Below are 16,145 nucleotides of genomic sequence, written 5' to 3' on the forward strand. Positions count from 1 at the left end.
ATTGACGGAAGCGCACCGGAACGCGATACGGGCGATCCGGAAGATCAAGTACTTTGTCGCGCGGCGCAAATTTCAGCAGGCCCGCAAACCGTACGACGTCCGCGACGTGATCGAGCAGTACTCGCAGGGCCATCTGAACATGATGGTGCGCATCAAGGAGCTGCAGCGCCGGCTGGACCAAACGCTCGGCAAACCGGGCAGCTATCTGGCCGGCATCGACCGGGTCGGCAACGTGAAGCCGATGACGGTCGGCGCCCGGCTGTACCGGGTCGAGCAGCAACTGTCTGTGATGGATAAGAAACTGGATCAATTAACGCACGCCATCAACTCGATGACGATGCAGCAGAAGATGATATTACCGCCGATGCAACCGTACCAGCAGGCGCATCATCCGCTGCACCAGCAGCATCCGCTCCATTCGCCCGCGACGCTCGGTGCCATCGTGCAGCATCAGCAATCGCAGCAGCAGCAATCGCAGCAGCAGCAGCAGCAACATCTGCAGCAACAAATCTCTCCACTCCAGCTGCCGGCTGCCCCATCCCAGGCTTCCTCACCTTCGCTCGCGATGAAGTGTCTCGAGGACGATGTGTAATATTTAATCTAAGCTCGTTCTCTCTAAGCACGTCCACACGTTCGATGTACAAAGCAGGGAGAGGAGGAGCAGCAGCAGCAGCATGCAGCGGCAGCGGCGAAGAAAAGTATTGTGTTCAAGGTGTGCGGGTGGGCGGGCAGGTGCGAGCAATTAATGGACCATTGGAAGGGAAAGGCGAAAAAAACAAAAAGGCGGGAAAACTATTGCACAATTGATCGCTTTTGGACGGTGTACAGCTGGTAGCGCTTTAGGTTCAAAGTAGTTCTCTCCAAGTAAATAAGACAACAAGACGGACGAAGAGAGGTGTAGAACGGGAACACGGCTTCACAGTGTTGGCATGTGGCCCCTGGATTTAACTCTAGCCCGCTCCTACAGCGCACCTTCTTCCAACGGCACGAGATGAGCAGGTCGAAAGGAAGTGTTTTTGTATACTTTTGCAAACTTGTGAACAATCTCTGTACAAAACTGCAAACCTATTTCGCAAAAGCCTAAGCTAGCCTAAGGGAACGTTTGTTGTTTGACAAGAAGATTATGAAAGCGAGAAAAGGAAGTAAATAAAAAAAAGCAAACAAACCAGAAAACGGTTAATGAAGCAAGAAAACAAAGCAAAACAGCGAGAAACAAAAGACGAAACATCGAAAAACGAAAGGTGGGAAAAAAGAGGTAACGAAACTCGTCTCTCTAAAGCGGGGGAAACTTTCTAAGCAGACAAAACACAACACAGCAAGCAACTCTGGCAGAAGATCTATTTCTATATCTGAGCAAGTAGGCCGGCGGGAGGAGAGCCATTGCCCTACCAACCAAAATGTAATTTTAAGAGGACATGAGACTGTGATAGTGAACGGCGTAAAGAGAGAAGAGAACAAATACACACACACACTCACACCAAGAGCGACAAACAGACACACAGAGTAAATTGCACGCGTGTGTATGTGGAACATAGCACACAGCCGTCTAGTTGCTCGAGTGCGTGTGTGTGAATGGTGAACATGTTCGGTGGTTCTGTGTTTATTGTTCTATTAGTAAGTGTTGTTTAGTTTTATGTAATGTTTCATTCTCGACAGCCTTGTTACACTTTCTTTTACCTAATATCTTCTTAGATGATCTTGTTTACGTTTTTTTACGTTTCCTTTTACGTTGTTTGCAATCACTTTCGTTAAACTTTTGCATGTGTGTAGACCTTTCGATTCGGTTTAGATATGGTACATTACGGACATTGGGAAAGGGGAAAAGCCCTCGACCACTATAAACCTATAAAATTGAATTGTTCATCGAAATGTTGTAGGGCAGCAGGGGCGATGTTAGCGTGAAACGACGCGACGCACATCGCCCCTGCTACAGTAAGAGTAAACCAACAAACAAACCAGCAAAAAAAAACCACATCACAGAGCGACAAAACTATACGAACGACGATGAAGAATAGTAAGCAATAACTAACGCAACTCAAATGCCTCGAAACACTTTTTTGAACACATTGAGGGGTTGGTTTGAAGAGCCTCACGGTGGCGAAGAGCCTTTCTATCTGCAATCACTCACACTGACACACATATACACACACAGATACAGAAACACACACACATTCGCGGCTTTTAGCATTCTGTGGTGGTGTTTCTGTTACGTACTCTGCGTTCTACGTTTATCGCAAAATAAACACCTCAATCGTCCACTGTATACTGAAATCGTGTGGTTTTTGTTTTTCTACTGTTTACTTATTAGTTTTTTTGTCATTTTAAACTTACTATATGTTTTATATATTTTGTTGAAACTCTACTTATCGTTTTTGCTCATACGTTATCTTCGAAAGGTCGCATTACACGATCAAGGATGTCCATTAGAATGTGGAATCTGTTTTTGTACCTGTTACAGAAATATGCAAAAAAGTTTTCATATTCTTGCGGTCATCTTTGAGCAGACGCATCAGAGACCCCATATTTCAATACGAACGAACGAACGAGCCAGTGCATAATGCTTGAGTTCAGTGATTTTCTTTGCCCATCAACAGCCGCTACGAAGTGTGAAATTGCATCTTAAATTTGCAGCATTCTACATCACGGTTTTGTGTCGTGCCTTTTCAAAAACACTCCTCAGAGCACACACACACACACACACACACACACACACACACACACACACACACACACACACACACACACAAACACACACACTCGTTCACACATTCTAGCTACTATTTTAAGTGTTTAACCCTTGCTGCATAGCTTACAATCATCTCCTTTTAACACATCCTTTAACCAGTCACAGCCACAAAGGAGAATGGGGGAAACAGTGCCAGCGACAGGCAGCCGCAAGCGCAACTGAAGTGAAAGTTCGTCACTGTGTCAATGCGCACAAACTTCCGCACGTGTGTCCACACCACGTGCGGGGAGATTTTGAAGCAAAGAAACACATTCACTATCACAAAAAGTGGGGGAAAAAGTAAAAAAAAAGAGGAGGAGAGAGAGAAATGTGTACAGCAAATGGAAAGATAGTTTTAAAATGTGGGCAAAACATTAAAACCAACTTAATTCCATCTTTAAATCGCGTATTTCGCTTCGGATTCTTTTTTTTAGAGTACTTTTATATGTGAGACTAGATACACGGAATAGAATAAAAACACACACACAGACATACAAAAATAAAACAGTAAAGGATTTTAAAATACCAATATGTAAAAACACAAGTACTAGTGAATTGCGTCTCCGAGCGGTTTTGTGTAAATAAGGTTTAGCAAATAGATCATCGTTATGCTGTTTCGTTGTGCCTGAACTGTTTTAGCGTCTTTCTGTTTAACTCTCTTTCTCTCGTTGTCGTTGTCTACTGCTCCAACTGTTACCATTTTGCGTGTTTGTATTGTTTCCAGGTGCGTTTAGTGGCGAGTTTCGAATTAATGGATAAGTGCAAAAAAAAAACCTTATTAGCATCAATTACAACTCCACTGCTCTCCACAAGAGGGGAGACTTAGATAAGATTAGGCCAATGCGAAGCTAACTAACACGTCTTGTGCAGATAACTTAAGCGAAAACATCAGCACTCAGTATAAATAGAGTAACAGGCAAGGAAAAATACTGAAAGTGATATAACATATAAAGCAACACAGACCTAGACACTCAACTACGTTTAAAAATATGTAAGTAAGGGCAAGAAAGAAAAAAGGGGAAAAATTGCACATTTCTACACACTGTAACTCACCGGCAGCAGGGCGTTTTGGGCACAGAACGCTATCAAAAGCACATCAGGATCCGCAACGAGTGTGCGATATGAGTGTGGTGGACAGACAGATAAAACCATTCTTACTGTGATTATTGTGACGAAAACGAAGGGATGAGCAGAGCATTGTCTTTAAAGTCCTTTGAAATTTAGCCCAAACACATACACGTACAGATTCATATGACTAGTAAAAGTAACTTGTAAGCGCAGCATTTGTACAGCAGCCCGACAGGAGAGTGCGTTTTCGCAATCTGGATGCTTAAAATATTGGCGCAAAAATAACAGTACTATGCCCTGTTGTCCTTCTCTTTTTCACTTTCTTTCTCTTCATATCTCTCTTTCTTTCTTTATTTCCATTACACAGACACAAAAACGCACTCTCCATCATGTCCTCATGCTGCCCGCCCCTCTCCTCTCTTGATCGAATTAAAAGAAAAGCAAAACGAAACGAATAGAACGTAGATTCGTTTCGTCTAGTATATGCAAGACAAAATAAATACAAAAATAGTGTTAGTTTCCCTTTGTGAAATCAGTTTGCAATAAATAGTTGAAACAACATAGCACACAGTTCTCTAGTAAAAGTCTCTCTAAAAGTGAGGAGTAATAATAAGAGTAAAAAGCAAAAAAACAACCAAACCGATGTAAATACTTTTAAAACGAAGCTTTCCCAAACGAATGTTTGCATAAAAAAAAGAGACGTGTTACACAGCACACATCGTGCTGTGGTAAATTCATTCTATTTTACGTTCTGCGCCTAATCCGAGACCAAATGTAAATTTATCAAAGTTTGAAAAGTGTGGTCAAGAATGAAGAAAAAGGAGAAAACACCGTGCAAATCAAGAAAGGCGTTAAAAATAATCATTTAAACAATGTAAAACAAGAACAACAAAAACATCCAACTTTTAGATAAAAATTCTCTCCTGCATAAATGCTGATAAAATGACGCTGAAGGGTCCAAACCTGTTTGCCTCTACGACAGAATCATTAAACGAAGTAAGAAAAAGAATTAAAAAAAAAGTTACAGAAAAAGTAGAAGAAAGAATGAAAAAGAAATGCGGGCAAAAAAAGTGTGGCTTTTAACTAACCAAATTCTTTACCTATAAGAACATTAAAAATCCCGTACCGATAAAGAGTGGAACAGTCGAGCGATAAAAAGATAAGAAAAAAATCAACAAACCCAATTAAACAAGATTGCGTTGCAAGAAAACAATCGTAAAGCATATAGGAAGGTTACGGTAAAAAGTACGAACGTGACGTATTCTCAGTTCAATGTTAATAACACTCTGTTTAAAGGCAAAACTCGCAACACGTGATAGAATCTTCATCGGTTGCGCCTTTTGTAGAATTTCCGCTAGAGGGCGCGACAGCGGAAGCTGCACGTGTTCGAGTCATTTTGGGTGAACCATTTATAGTAGACCGTTTAAAAAAGAACTTGCAAAGAAACACAGTTCCAATCCTAGGAAATGCTTCAAACACAATCACATATAAGATACCCGAAACCAAACCTGACACCACTACCCGAGGGCTTTAAGCACAAGGACCATTCTATATCCATAGAGTTGTAAAACGATCTTTTCTCTCCAGTACCAGCCAGAAACTAATAGCCAGAAACGTTTTCTAACTAACCTCCTAACCAATCGTGTAGCCATCTTCTTACTCTGGTGCTATTGACTGCTGTGGGGAATGCAATACCCCCCCCCCCCCCCCCCACCAGCATTTCGTTGTATGTATGTAGGCTACAGGCGCTCATGAAGTGTACTATTCACAAAGAAACACACACACACACAAACACAAAGACACACAGACTCAAAACCCCCTTCACAGCAACCAACAATGTAACAACACAGGAATAGAGAATCAACATATCTTGCAGGAATGAAACGCTACGAAGGGATCGAATCCGTTCAACAATACAATATGTTAATAGGATTAACTCAAACACAAATACAAACAACAAGCTACACATACAACAAAACGGAACAACTAACGCATGGTTTCTCTTACTGTCTCTATCAGGCTACAAGCGGGTGTGCGAAAGCACTCTATGCAGAACCAAAATAGAACCTTACAAATGTTGCAAAGCATCGAGTCTCTCCTAAGACAACTCACTCTCTGCGGCAAACCGTGACTCCTCCAGAAGCTAGATAAGTTCGTTGGATTATTGCAGCAAACGAAAAAAGACCCCATAAGTACATGTTATTAAAAAGTAAAACAAAAGTAAATCTCAATTTTATCCCCAAAAAGCAAACTGCATCGATCAGTTACCTATTACTAACACACCAACAAAGTTACTACCAACGTAGTAGTAGTAGTTTTAAGCCCGAAATCGCTGATTTAAATATTGTTGAAACCATTGGAGCATTTAACTAACTTGTTAAACGTACTAAAGAGAACGTAGAAAGCTTAATTTTCTTCTTAAATGAAAGAGAACTAACGGTTAAAATCAAACCCAATCATTACGGAATCGGTTTGATAAAGTGAAGTAGACAAAGAAAAATAGGAAGATAATTTAAAGGCGAGTATTTCAATACAAAAAAAGAAAGGTGAAAGAATGTGTAAAGAACAGTGGTAAAAAGCACAACAATTTCTTACTTACGATGCATGTAAAAATAACACAAACTGCGCTACACTTGGTTTGCACATATCTGAAACAAAACAAAAAAGGAATTAAATGGGAGAGAAAAATCAACAAATGAAAACACTTAACCAAACACACACACTTTCAAACCCCGTACAGAAGAACCTATACAAAACACACACACACACACACACACACACATACAAACACACACACACACACACACACACACACACACACACACACACACACACACACACACACACACACACACACACACACACACACACACACACACACACACACACACACACACACACACACACACACACACACACACACACACACACACACACACACACACACACACACACACACACACACACACACACACACACACACACACACACACACACACACACACACACACACACACACACACACAAACAATCGACACTTATACCGTAGGGGCCTATCTATCGTGAAGTTGCGGGGAAGTTGAGCGGAGAGTGCCAGCGGACGATGTCTTTACCCGCGGGAAAAAGGGGAAAGCTTTAGCAAAAACTCGAATCGAGCTAATCACGTGCTTGGCGTGCTCGAAGACGACGATGACGAATATTCTAGTGATATTGGGAAGAAGCCGGTGGTTCGATTTAATGCAATGATGTAGCTACAACCTGCACTCTGTAGTGAACTAATATAAATTTGCTCTTTCTTAAGTGAAGCCCATTTCTTGTTTGTTTTTTTTTGTAAATAATCTACAAGCTTTTATCTAGTCACTATCAAAATCAGTTTCACTTCTTGTCTACTTGTTCTGTTCCTACTAGAGACCATATCGGGTTGCGATTACGTTACGGAAAACGAGAGATATAGAGATAGGAAAACGAGAAAGAAAACAAAATAACATTGAACCAAGTAATTTTTCCATAATATAAACAAAAAGTAGAATAATATAAAAAAGAACAAAAACACACAAGTAGTAAACTAGTTCATTCTTAAAGTAGCTTAGGACAGTAAAAAGGAAAAAAATAAAACCAAACAAAACAAAACAACAATTCAACAAATGATTACTAAAACCTATTCTTAACACCCTAAATCAGTCCCTTTCTTTCCTTTTCTCTTTCCCACATTCTCTCTTTCTCTCTCTATTTCGCCCTTTCTCTCTTATTCGTCATCTTCCTTGTTTTTTTCTGTCTCTCTGATGCGTACAATCATCACTCGTTGAAGGCTATACTAAAGCTTTACTGATAGCAACAACAGAGCCATAGCATATAAGAACACAATAGAAACGTTTCGATAAGGCGTATATAACTACCCGCGACACACACACACACACACAGTCACTGTGTACTAATACTGGAGTACCAAAAGTAATATAAAAGAACACAAGACAGCTCCGGCAACTTTAAAAGCCTTTGTCCATCCATTCTTGGACCCGCATTGCACACTAAGGTGTATCGAAACACTAAAAAACAAACGAATGACACTCGTAGAAACAAGTAAATGCAAACCACTAGGACAAATCTCTATTAATTGCATTCGCGTGTTCGTTTTCTTTGCGACATAGACGATTATTTCTAAACCTCTGCTCTTGGCAGTGTTGGGGGTAGAGTGTTTCGTATTGCCGATCTGTACATAAAAGAGTAAATTAATAATAAAAATAATACTGACATTAGTAAAGCAGCTACATAACAGAGCAAAACAAAAAAACAACCGAACGGAAAGAGTTTTTAAACTTTAAGATTATAGCAAAGTAATAGTGTCTGGCTGGAAAAGGATCGAATTACAAATATACATTCACACACACACACACACACACACTCCTCTCACACGCACACATACGGGTTTCTAATTGCTAACTGCAGAAAACGTACATACACCGACAACACATACACGAAAATGAGTAAAAGTAAAGCGATAGTATTAAATTCGCGCCTAATCGCTTATGAGTAAAAGTAAAAGTGAATGCAACAAAAACTACACCTACAAACACGAACACAAGCAAAAAGCGAAAATAATATTATAATGTAGGCTACTGCAAACAAACAAACAAACAAGCAAGCAAAAAAACGTTTTTAACTATATCCTCCTTAAATAAAGCGAAACCAATAAAATCTCAATGAAAAAAAAAACAAAAAGGTAACACATACTACTGTGTACTGTCAATCCATGGTTGTGAGTGTTTTATGTTATTGTTTAGATCACTTTGACTGAGTGCATAAAAAATGCATAACCCATAACTCATTAGAACCTATGCAGGTGTTGCAGCACATCTCGACTCCATGTCTATCCTGGAACAAATCCTGAACTCTTATCCTGGAAATAATCCTCGTTTGATTCTCATCTGATCTTGGAATAGGTTTTGATTCCCTAGTGGGCCTGGAACTGTCCCCGAATCCATATAGGTCCTGAAATTGATCCTGAGCCTGGAGCAGATCCTCAGCTCATACCGGTCTTATAGCTAATTCCGAACAAATACTGATCCTTGAACTGATCTCAAACCCATATCGGTCCTGGAACTGATCCGGTTCTGAAATAGGTCCTGGAATTGATTCCGTATCCATTCCGAACCTGGAATAGATCCTTAAGTCATGCTGCTAATGAAACTGATCGCGAATCGATATCGATCCTGGAAACAATCCTGATATCACATCGATCCTCGGAACTGATCGCGAAAACCCGTTGAATTTATTAAACCAAGGAGCCTGAAACGCATTCAAACGAGCTAACAGGTCACCGGTAGGATATCTGAATAACTTAAGTATTCTACTAACCTGCCAGTCCGCGTCCTGCGCCACAATTCCAACGTTCAATTCGGATACATTCGGTCCTTTTGCACTGCGATCATACAAATATGCTGCTGCGGTGCTATTTAATGCGAAATTTCAGTCACGATTATTCATTTATTCTTCTGCTTTTGTTCTTGCGCCTTCGTGTGCTCCCTGTAGGAAGCATGTTCGTTTGATGCAGTAAAATTTCCCGCTCGGTTCACGGCATTCCCTGATCCTCATCTCCTCTCAACTAGGAAGGTAATATAGGTTGAAATAAAAATGTTGAATGTTCAAGCTGGAAATGGGTCCACTGATACACGCCATTCCGGAAACGGTCGTAGCGCGCCTCCTGGAGCAGATACTCGAGAAACGATTCGTCATCCGTTTCCGCTGCCTTTTTCTTCGCCTCCTTCCCCTGCTGCTGCTGCTGCTGCTCTTTTCGATTCTCTGTCTCCACTTTGGCCGGTGCGGTCTCGTTGGCGAACAGTTTTCTCTTCGTCTGACTCTTGACCAGCCGCTCACCACCACCAGCAGCAACATTCTGTCCACCTCGGCCCACATTTGCTGACAAAGGTTGGGCAGAGGTGGGTAGCGTTTGGTTGAACTTCTTCTTCATCGCGGACGACTCATCGGCGACACCGAGCGAAAAGTCCCGGTAGCTCTCGCTGACTACACTGGCAGCCCGCTGATTTGATTGGTAGGCATCTTCGCGTGGCTGCTGTTGTTGCTGTTGCTGCTGTTGTTGCTTCTGTTGCGAACGGTTGGCAACGTTCGGCGTACCTGCAGCAGCATTCGCCTTCCCACGTTGCAGTATTTGTATCGGCTGTTGCGGTTGCTGTTCCAGCTCTCCCATTGATTTGTGCCTCTGCCGTTGTTTCTGTCCTTGTTGCTGCTGTTGCTGTTTGTTTCCACTGCCAACGATATTGTTTTCGAAGTAGATTTTCTGCTTGCCGGTCGATTCGCGTCCAAACACGGGTGAGTTGCTTGCCTGCGCCAGTATGCCCTTGCCGGCCGCTCCCTTGGCCGCCTTCCCGCCGGACGGGAACGATTCGAGCCACCGTTTCAGCCGCTTCACGAACGGCAATATCATAAAGAACGAGTTGCCGGTCAGGTTGTGGTTGTCCTTCACGATGCTGTCGTGCTTGGTGACGGGCAGCACGTCCACCGGAAACCATTCGCAGCACTTGATTTCATTGCGCGTTTTCGGTACAAACACTGTGGCCAGCGGTACGCCCGGCACGAGGTAAAGCCGGGTGAACTGATAGTTTACGATCACCTCGATGTACTCGGTCGGCCGGATCAGCTTGCGGATGTCGTAGCCCGTCTCCTCGTACACCTCGCGTATCGCACAGTTGACCGGTTCCTCGTTTTCGTTGATCTTGCCCTTGGGGAAGCCCCACGACGATTTCGCCCAGAACGATTGCACCAGCAGCACGTGCTTCAGGTCCTCGGACAGCAGTATCGCACCGTACGTCGGTACGGTCAACTTGTACTGCTTCCAGTCCTCCAGCACCGTGTCCACGTTTGGCCAGTGCGGCTGCAGGAACGGCACATGCTGAGGGGAAAGGAAGACGCATTAGCTGGGTCTGAAAAGCGGCCTTTGGAAATGACTGCACTGTTCCTCACCTTAAACATTTGCTGCGCGAACTGTTTGATGCCACACTTGTGCTTGTTCTCGGCGCAATAGAAATCCAAATAGAACCAGTGGGCCAGCTCCATCTGGAAGCAGATGCGGATCAAATTTTCCCGCTCCTCCACCGGCACATTGATGATGAACCGGCTGGCGAGATCGTCCAGAATGTCGCACGAAATGTTGAGCGAACCGTTCTGCTTGCCTTTCTGGCCCGAGGCCACTGCCGCCGTCGACGCCACCGCAGCCGCGGTTTGGGCCACACTCACCGGGCTTTTTGTTGCCATGGGTGGTGTGCGGGGGGACGAAGTGATAATACTAAAAGTAACAAGTTTATTCTACTAGCAAACAGCTAGTAAATGTTTCCTGCGCGTTTCGTTTTGTTTGTGAAATGGTGACTTGTTTACATTGCAGTGCCAACCCAAAGTGACAGCTGCTACAGTAGAGGCCGCGCTGGTGCGTTCGTTTCCAATTGGAGAATGGCACCGTCGTATTGTTGACGTTGTTTTTTCGATTCGTTAGTTCTATTTTGAGAAAATATAAGCCAAGAAAATGTACACTTAATTATCAGGAGTTGTTCAGCACATTTTTTCGCGCTTCGGAAGGCAACAGCATGTGATAAGCTTGAAAGAAAGAAAGCAATATTTTTCTGCGCTGTCAATGCGGTTGATCAACCGGGCCACCCTCGTTGCACTTGTCAGTTGCTTTGTTGTGCGTAAAAACGGGCTCCGTCTTTTCCACTTGGCCTCTACGTGCGTTTTTATTTACAAAATTGTGAAACCCACGGGCACACGGGTGACCGACTGCGCGATCCGGAATCCGGGTGTCGCACGCTAACACGCGTCCATAGCACGCAAAATGCCCAAGCGAATCGTTGGCGGTAGCAGCAACGGCATCATCACCACCAGACACGACACACATCTGTGCTGAAGGAAGGAAGAGGGAACTTGTTCCAAATCATAACACGACGCACATTGCGCTGTGCAGGCCATCCAACCAGCAACAAGAAGAGGAAAAAAGTGCTTGCAACCTTGTGTGTGTGTGAAAAATCAATTCCACCCCTCATCTACAGGCCGCCCATCGATTTTTGGTTCTGCCGGACTGTCCAGCCTCTGTATCCCCGTTACAGCAGCCAGGGAAGGCGAAGGGCCTGTCCACAAAAGTGTGCCACATTCCCTGTTGCTTTTGCTCCACTGGCAGCAACCCCTGCAGTGCTGCCTTTCTTCACCCCATCGCCCACACTCCTATTATAAATAACAACACAAACACAGACCTCTGACTGTGTGTGTGTGTGTGTCGATATGGCAGATAAAAGGTTAGTTGGCCTGTGCAAGAGGAAACTTGCTTCACTGTTTACTTTAATGTTTTTTTTCTTCTGTTTGTACGTTTTGGAAATTAATGTCCACGTTTTTGTTTTGCTTTCCCACAGTCCAAGCGATGAGACGGTCGTCGGCCCGTCGGATGTACCGACTACCCCTACCAAGGGGAAGGTGAGCGCGGAGGTACCGTTAAGCCCTACCGGAAGCACCGCCTCGGCCAGCTCGTCCAGCTGGTGGGGCTCGTGGATTGACACGGCCCGTACAAAGGTAAGTCCAAGGGAATGGCGCAGTGCGTGCCATGCGTTCCGCTATTGAACAGCTGTTTAGCCTTTGTTTGCGTTGAATCACAACACACTCCAAATGATCTGAGTGTGTGTGAGTGCAATCACCCTTCGAAATCTAATTGCGATTCAACCCTCCCTTTTCGTTTTATCTCACACAAAAACACGGTCACCAGTCTGCATCAGTGCTGGAGGCGGTAAAAAATGACTTGACAGAGCTAACGACGGTTGTTAAGACGGAAGCTTCGAGCGCTACCGAAGCGCTGGGTCGTTCACTGCATCTCGGCGAACCGGACTCGGCCGTCGGTGCGATGAAGAAAAGCTTCAGCAGCTTCCTCGGCCAGGTGACGGAAGCGCTCGTCCCATCGCTCGAGGAGGACGAGGAGACGGAGGCGGTACTGATAACGGCGGACGGCACGCTCACGCTGACCGGGTTCTACAAGCATCTGGCCGAGCTGCAGGCCAACGACGACACCTACCTGGAGGAGCCGGCGGACGAGCTGCGGGAGAAGTACAAGCGCTGGATGGAGGTGGTCGAGCAGGAGCAGTTTACGGAGCCGCGGCTGGCGAAGCATCTGGCCAGCAGCACGATACTGAACGAGAAGTATGTCGCCCTGGTGCCTGCCAAGATTGCTCACATGAACTTCTGGAAACGGTAAGTGAGACCAGGGAAAGAAAATGAGCAAAAAAAACTAAGAACCTTCCTTTATTTGTAGCTATCTCTTCAAGAAAGCGCTACTGGAGGATGCGATTGCCAACGCAGAGCTGGCCGAACGGAAGGCAAAGGCGGCCGTAAACTCTACGGAAACGTGCGCACCGAACAAAACGATCGTGCAAACGGACCAACCAAGACGAACGACGATCGAGGAAGGTAAGTTCTCAAGCGGATGCTGTGGAACAAAAACATGAAAAACCTAACTGTTCTTTTCTATCAGCAACCGAACCGGAGGAAACACCGTCCTACCCGATCGCCGACGATCTCGCGTGGGCCGAGGTGCCCGAGTTTGACGCCACCAACATCGAGCTGTCCGAGGAGGAGCAGGCCCGGCTGCTCGAGGAGTACGAGCAGGAGATACGGGAGCGCGAAAAGTCGCTCACGACCAGCGTGGGCAAGCTGGACCTGGTGGACGAATCGCTGCTGATACAGTCCGACATTGAGGGTACGCCGCAGAAAACGCAGAAAGCGCCCACGCAGCCCGACACCAAGGGGAAAGCAACGACGACGACGACGTCGGCAGCAGCAGCAGCAGCAGCCGGTGGAAAGAGAGACAAGACAACGAATAACCAAAAACAGCAGCCAAACAAGTCTCAGCAGCAGGGTAAGGCGGCAAGTGCCACCGGAAAGAGTGTAAATAACAAACAGCAGCAGCAACAGCAACAGCAGACAAACGCGGGCAAGAAGGGCGCACAACAGCAGCAACAGCAAACGGCGACCGGTGGCGGCAAGGGCAAGAAGGATCAGCTCAAGATGGACAAGAACCACTTCACGAAGGACGCGGAAGCGTCGTCCTCCAACTCGGACGAAAGCTGGGAGAAGGAGTTCGAGCTGGAATGAGGCGAACCGATCGATCTGCGCCGCGAGCTGTCCGAGTGCGCCGATTGGTCATCGTTTCGTTACGCTCCCTAGGATTTTGTTTTTCATCCTCCTCCCCCGGCTTTTCGACCTCAAACTGCGATGAACTGGACCTCTGCTTCTCCTTCTCCTCTTCTCGATTGAAACGAATCGCGTCCAACACAATACGCGGTGGGGCGGCTGGTCCCGGAATTGAGTGGATTCCGTGTGCTTCTAGACTACGTCGAAGGTGCCCCACACGTGGGTGAATATAAGGGTGTTGTGCAAAATTAAGGCAGAACTTGCACGTGTCGGTAATGTTCTAACAGTTGGGATGAACGTTTTGGATAGGCGCGAAAAGTGGAAGCGTGCAACGTTTCTGATAATCGTTTGATTTATTTTACTAGTTTATATTGTTAGACTATTAGTTAAGCGATCGGCGTACGTCGCATGTGTGCGTATAAGGGGAAGCACACAGGAGATGGGACACGTTCCAGAGGGTATGATAGTGTCCAAACTTTCCCTTCCCTCATGATGGGGGATTGCAGATTTACTAGAGCGAATGAATTGTTTATTTTTATATACTATTACTACTATTACTAGACAAATATGTGTACTTTGTGTATCTCCTTTTTAAAAAAGCAAAACTGTTCCAACTGCGGAGAGGTAGCGCATTTCGCACAGTTGCTCTTTGAGTTTCCTTCCAGAGGGATAAGTAGTAGTGATACGTAGGGGAAGGTCCGTTCCGAACAAAACGGAACAAGCGACCATTTCCATCTATCCATCTACCTAACACTCTAGTTAAAAACGATCCGACGACCGCATTATGTTTCATGTATGTGTGTGTATGTGCGTTTTAGGTTTAGCTCTAATAACCCTGCTACTTCTAACCCTTCTGGCCATCTGGTGAAAACGTGATCGTGACTATGTTTTTTTGGAGGAGATGAGTAACAACGCCAGAACAACAACGACGACGATACCGCGCAGTTCTTCGATCGTTCAAGTCACACGAAGCAAATGATTAATAAAGTGAACCGTATTTTATTACCAATCGGTGCGACTGTTGATTGATGACTGCTTAATCGGCACGACCAGGACGGGTCGGTGGCGACGGTCGGGCCCGGTCTGTGGTGGAAGAAGAGCTGGATGTGGTAGAAGTGGTCGAACTCGCCGTTGTGGTTGTGCTGGACGTAGTAGTCGTAGGGGTCGTTGATGGTCCTTGGGTAGTGCTTGAAAGCGTTGTAGAAGACGAGCTTGTTGATGTACTCGTAGCTGAAGTCGTAGATGACGGAGTTGTGGATGTACTCGCGGCTGAAGTAGTTGATACAGGAGTAGTGGATGTGGCTGCTCTAGTTGCGGCTGGCGTCGTGGTGGTGGACTGGGAAACTGAAGCAGTGCTCGAAGGGTTCGTCGCTGGTGAAACCGTTGTCGTGGAAGTCGTTGTGGTGGTGGTCGTTGAGCGATTTTTGTTCCTATTCTTATTCCTTCGACGTGGAGGCGGTCGGGGACGCTTCATTTTCATCTCGCCACTCTCCTTCGACGATTGTCCCTTCTGTCGCTTTCCCGGGCCCTTTCGCTCCATTGCACGCTCCCGGCTGTTCGATTGTTCCATTTCGCCCGATTCTTCCGACGACCTATTGGCCGGTTGCTTCCCACGGGCCGGAACTCCATCGACGGAGGATATGTACCCGAGCACACAGACGCACAAAAATGACACCAAAATGACACGATTCATGGTGATGCTGCTGCTATCACGGCGCACGCACATGCACGGACTGACCAGTGGATCCGACGGACGGGTCGGGCTTTATATAAGAAGTGTGAAGAAACGCCACTGTTTACTAATTAGAGGCTCTCGTTAAACTCTTCAATATTTCAACAGAACTGAGGCAAACAAACACACCGGTCAAACCGGTTCCGCGCACGGACATGGATCAACGGAAGTCTGTTGTACAGAATTCACTCGTCCGTTGGCATGTCACCTTCAATGGGCGCTGCGCAGACAACCTCGGATCATATTTTATTGAATTGGGATGTGTGTTTTTGTTGTTGTGTGCCTCGCTTTGAGACAAACAAATCATCCACTGTGAGGACAATATTTAAAGAAGAATATTTAAGGCCCAGCTATGAGATGAGAATGAGATTTTGTTGTAGATGTTACGCAACATCGTCTGGCTGTTTCGTGAGGAGTTATTTTGAACTGGTACTTCAGAAATTG

At 45.3% G+C, this 16,145-nt stretch overlaps 3 protein-coding genes across 5 annotated transcripts in view; 2 read left to right on the plus strand and 1 right to left on the minus strand.

Annotated features, from left to right (window-relative positions):
* Positions 1-4,812, plus strand: part of LOC120954971 (potassium voltage-gated channel subfamily KQT member 1-like) — a 141,280-nt gene extending 136,468 nt beyond the window's left edge. For all 3 annotated transcript variants that reach the window (XM_040375363.2, XM_049609580.1, XM_049609581.1), the window contains one exon: positions 1-4,812. In XM_040375363.2, coding sequence (XP_040231297.2) covers positions 1-592 — 592 coding nt within the window. In that variant the 3' untranslated portion in view covers positions 593-4,812.
* A 4,433-nt stretch (positions 4,813-9,245) lies between these two features.
* On the minus strand, positions 9,246-11,176 carry LOC120954973 (m7GpppN-mRNA hydrolase). Its single transcript, XM_040375365.2, has 2 exons — positions 10,772-11,176; positions 9,246-10,700 (listed from the first exon to the last, which is right to left on the minus strand). Exons 1-2 carry the CDS (start codon positions 11,060-11,062, stop codon positions 9,396-9,398), a joined length of 1,596 nt encoding a protein of 531 aa, XP_040231299.2. The 5' UTR covers positions 11,063-11,176; the 3' UTR covers positions 9,246-9,395.
* A 325-nt stretch (positions 11,177-11,501) lies between these two features.
* Positions 11,502-14,978, plus strand: LOC120954974 (BSD domain-containing protein 1-like). The gene is made up of 5 exons (XM_040375367.2): positions 11,502-12,090; positions 12,205-12,361; positions 12,552-13,030; positions 13,092-13,246; positions 13,311-14,978. The coding sequence occupies exons 1-5, from the start codon at positions 12,077-12,079 to the stop codon at positions 13,928-13,930; spliced, it is 1,425 nt and encodes a 474-aa protein (XP_040231301.2). The 5' UTR covers positions 11,502-12,076; the 3' UTR covers positions 13,931-14,978.
* The last annotated feature ends 1,167 nt before the right edge of the window (positions 14,979-16,145 follow it).

The sequence above is a fragment of the Anopheles coluzzii genome, chromosome 3 (genome assembly GCF_943734685.1).
Source record: "Anopheles coluzzii chromosome 3, AcolN3, whole genome shotgun sequence".
NCBI lineage: Eukaryota > Metazoa > Arthropoda > Insecta > Diptera > Culicidae > Anopheles > Anopheles coluzzii.

Coding starts and splice junctions, on each gene's coding strand:
- LOC120954973 (XM_040375365.2), bottom strand. CDS start 11,062: ATGGCAACAAAAAGCCCGGTGAGTGTGGCCCAAACCGCGGCTGCGGTG. Junction 10,701..10,771: donor TCGCGCAGCAAATGTTTAAG/GTGAGGAACAGT, acceptor CTTTCCCCTCAG/CATGTGCCGTTCCTGCAGCC.
- LOC120954974 (XM_040375367.2), top strand. Junction 12,362..12,551: donor TTGACACGGCCCGTACAAAG/GTAAGTCCAAGG, acceptor CACGGTCACCAG/TCTGCATCAGTGCTGGAGGC. Junction 13,247..13,310: donor ACGAACGACGATCGAGGAAG/GTAAGTTCTCAA, acceptor CTTTTCTATCAG/CAACCGAACCGGAGGAAACA.